General features: G+C 30.7%; 1 protein-coding gene across 9 annotated transcripts in view; it reads left to right on the top strand.

Annotated features, from left to right (window-relative positions):
• Positions 1 to 2,500, top strand: part of LOC137658674 (transcription factor GATA-4-like) — a 377,255-nt gene that overhangs the window by 364,207 nt on the left and 10,548 nt on the right. For all 9 annotated transcript variants that reach the window (XM_068393630.1, XM_068393628.1, XM_068393633.1 and 6 more), the window contains one exon: positions 1,550 to 1,646. In XM_068393630.1, the coding sequence (XP_068249731.1) occupies positions 1,550 to 1,646 (97 nt within the window). The remainder of the gene's footprint in view (positions 1 to 1,549; positions 1,647 to 2,500) is intronic.

The following is a 2,500-nucleotide window of genomic DNA, read 5'->3' on the forward strand; positions in this document are numbered from 1 at the left end:
TACTTATGAAAATTATACAATCACTTGTTTCACTTGAAATTGAATCTGAATACAATACTTACAGTAAATAACAAATCCGAATACAAATACTTAACCTTCCTACAGGGCCAGTTATAAAAACTTTACACAATGTCAACAAAATCACTGTTTCGTCTTACATATCTTTTCAACACGTGATTTGCTTTAGGGCACAGAGTCACTTAGGAGAGGACACACAATATGTACTCGGAGAGAGAGGGAATTTTTGTTTCTTTCACAAAACGGCTGCTTCTCTACTGCTGCTATGCAGCCCTGGGAGTTGCTTATATAAGACTTAGCTACTTCCAGAAGATTCCAGGAGAGCGAGTTCTGGAAGCGTGGGGCAGGACAAAGTCTCAGAGTTACCAAGTATCGCTCTCTCAAACGTGTACTCATGCCACGCCAGATGGCTCTCTCAGTCAGCTAGCTCCGCCAACCCTTTGTCCCCAAAATAAAAAAGATAATATCCTATCACTAGATTTTTCGCGAATTTTCCAAAGCGCATGGTACACTGCGTATTCTTTCACAAACATGGCTCAATACCTCCTAAAATATAAAAGAACATTACATAAGCCATTGTTCCTATCATGTATCATCACAGAACACTCTCAAACAGATTACGTAAGACTTCGTAACAAAATTACGTGAAATAAAAAAGTTTATTCTTAAAAATAACGTACATCAACATATACTGACTTGAATAAAGAATGCAATGAAATTCACGATGAAAGTCTTACGTAATTTACATAATATACTTACTGTACTTTACACGAGAGGAGCTAATTTTATGGGCTGGCTTTTCATCTTTTTAATGCATAAATGGAATATAAATAAATAAATCATGAAGAAACTATTGTAATTACTCTACACTAGACCAGCTTTGTAAGAATGTATATATATATATATATATATATATATATATATATATATATATATATATATATATAAAGATTATTATTTTATTATTATCATTATTATTATTATTATATATATGTCTATATATATACATATATATGTGTATATATATATATATATATATATATATATATATATATATATATATATAGTCATTGTCATCCATTACTAGTCCACTGCAGAACAAAGACATCAGACATAGCTGTGCAGTAAGTGTAACTTGTAGTACAGTCAGTAATTTAACCCAATTTTAATTGAACATTATCTTAGTTTTATTCATATTCATTTTCAGTCCTACACTTCTGCTATATCTATTCAAAATCTTCTGTCATCTTTTGCAATTCCTCCCATGAGTCACTAAACACAAATATATATATATATATATATATATATATATATATATATATATATATATATATATATATGTATATATATATATATATGTATATATGTATATGTATATATATATATATATATATGTATATATATATAATATATATATATATATATATATATATATATATATATATATATATAACCAGACAGATGCTCTTTATTATATAGGGGAGTTATTATTAGTATTATTATTGTTATTATTATCATTATTATTTCGCAGGATGGCTTCAGTTTTCAAGCTTCTCACAGACGGATGGGTCTCATGTGCTCAAACTGCGGCACTACCACCACCACATTATGGCGTCGCAATAACGAAGGTATTCAATCCACTCCTGACGGTTTTCAATTCATTCTGTAATATGTACATAATTATTAATCCTGTTTGCACATTCGTGAAATCGTTGCAAGTGTGCAAGAAACAACAACAACAATGTACCTGGTTGTAAATCAATGACAGTGGGTCGCAACCAGAATGTTGAAGTCAATGTTGAAGGAGAGAAAAATAGAAATATTTGTATATGATATGTGTGTTTGTTTGTTTTCAAAGCTAAGAATGACACTTTCTAGCATAATATATGAATATGTATACATACACACATATATAATGTGTATTCGAGAGTTTTTAGGGTACCATATTCCAGAAATAAATCCTCTTAATCTCAGAGTTTATAAATCAGGAATTTATCCATTGTATGCATTTAGACCTTAGCAATAAATGGGGTACCTGGAGGTTAGCTGACTGTGTTAGGTGACACCAAGGACAAAGAAGTCTATGAGTCCAATGACCTCATCTCAGAAAGCCTATCTGTAGTGACCTTGTCCCAAAATGAAAACCAAAATTAGTACGAAGGTGGAATTCGTGGAATCAATTTGTAACGTCTATGAAATAATTAAATTGACCAGTACTTTAGACAATGCCCATATATAACTCAAAGAGACAATTAAAAGAAGAATATCGATCTCCAAAGCACCCTCACTGAGCTTCTTGGCTTCAGACCTATATGATGTGAGTCTTCTAAAACATTCTGGCATTTATTTATACTAAAGAAGTTACTTATGGACGAATTAATTAAATTTCTAAATTCTAAGTCAGATTGAGTAATACTTTAAAGATATCAGGTTGGTTAATAGTATTGGAAACCTTGATATGAAGTAAGGTTCGTTTGTACTG

This window comes from Palaemon carinicauda, chromosome 19, assembly GCF_036898095.1.
Source record: "Palaemon carinicauda isolate YSFRI2023 chromosome 19, ASM3689809v2, whole genome shotgun sequence".
Lineage (NCBI taxonomy): Eukaryota > Metazoa > Arthropoda > Malacostraca > Decapoda > Palaemonidae > Palaemon > Palaemon carinicauda.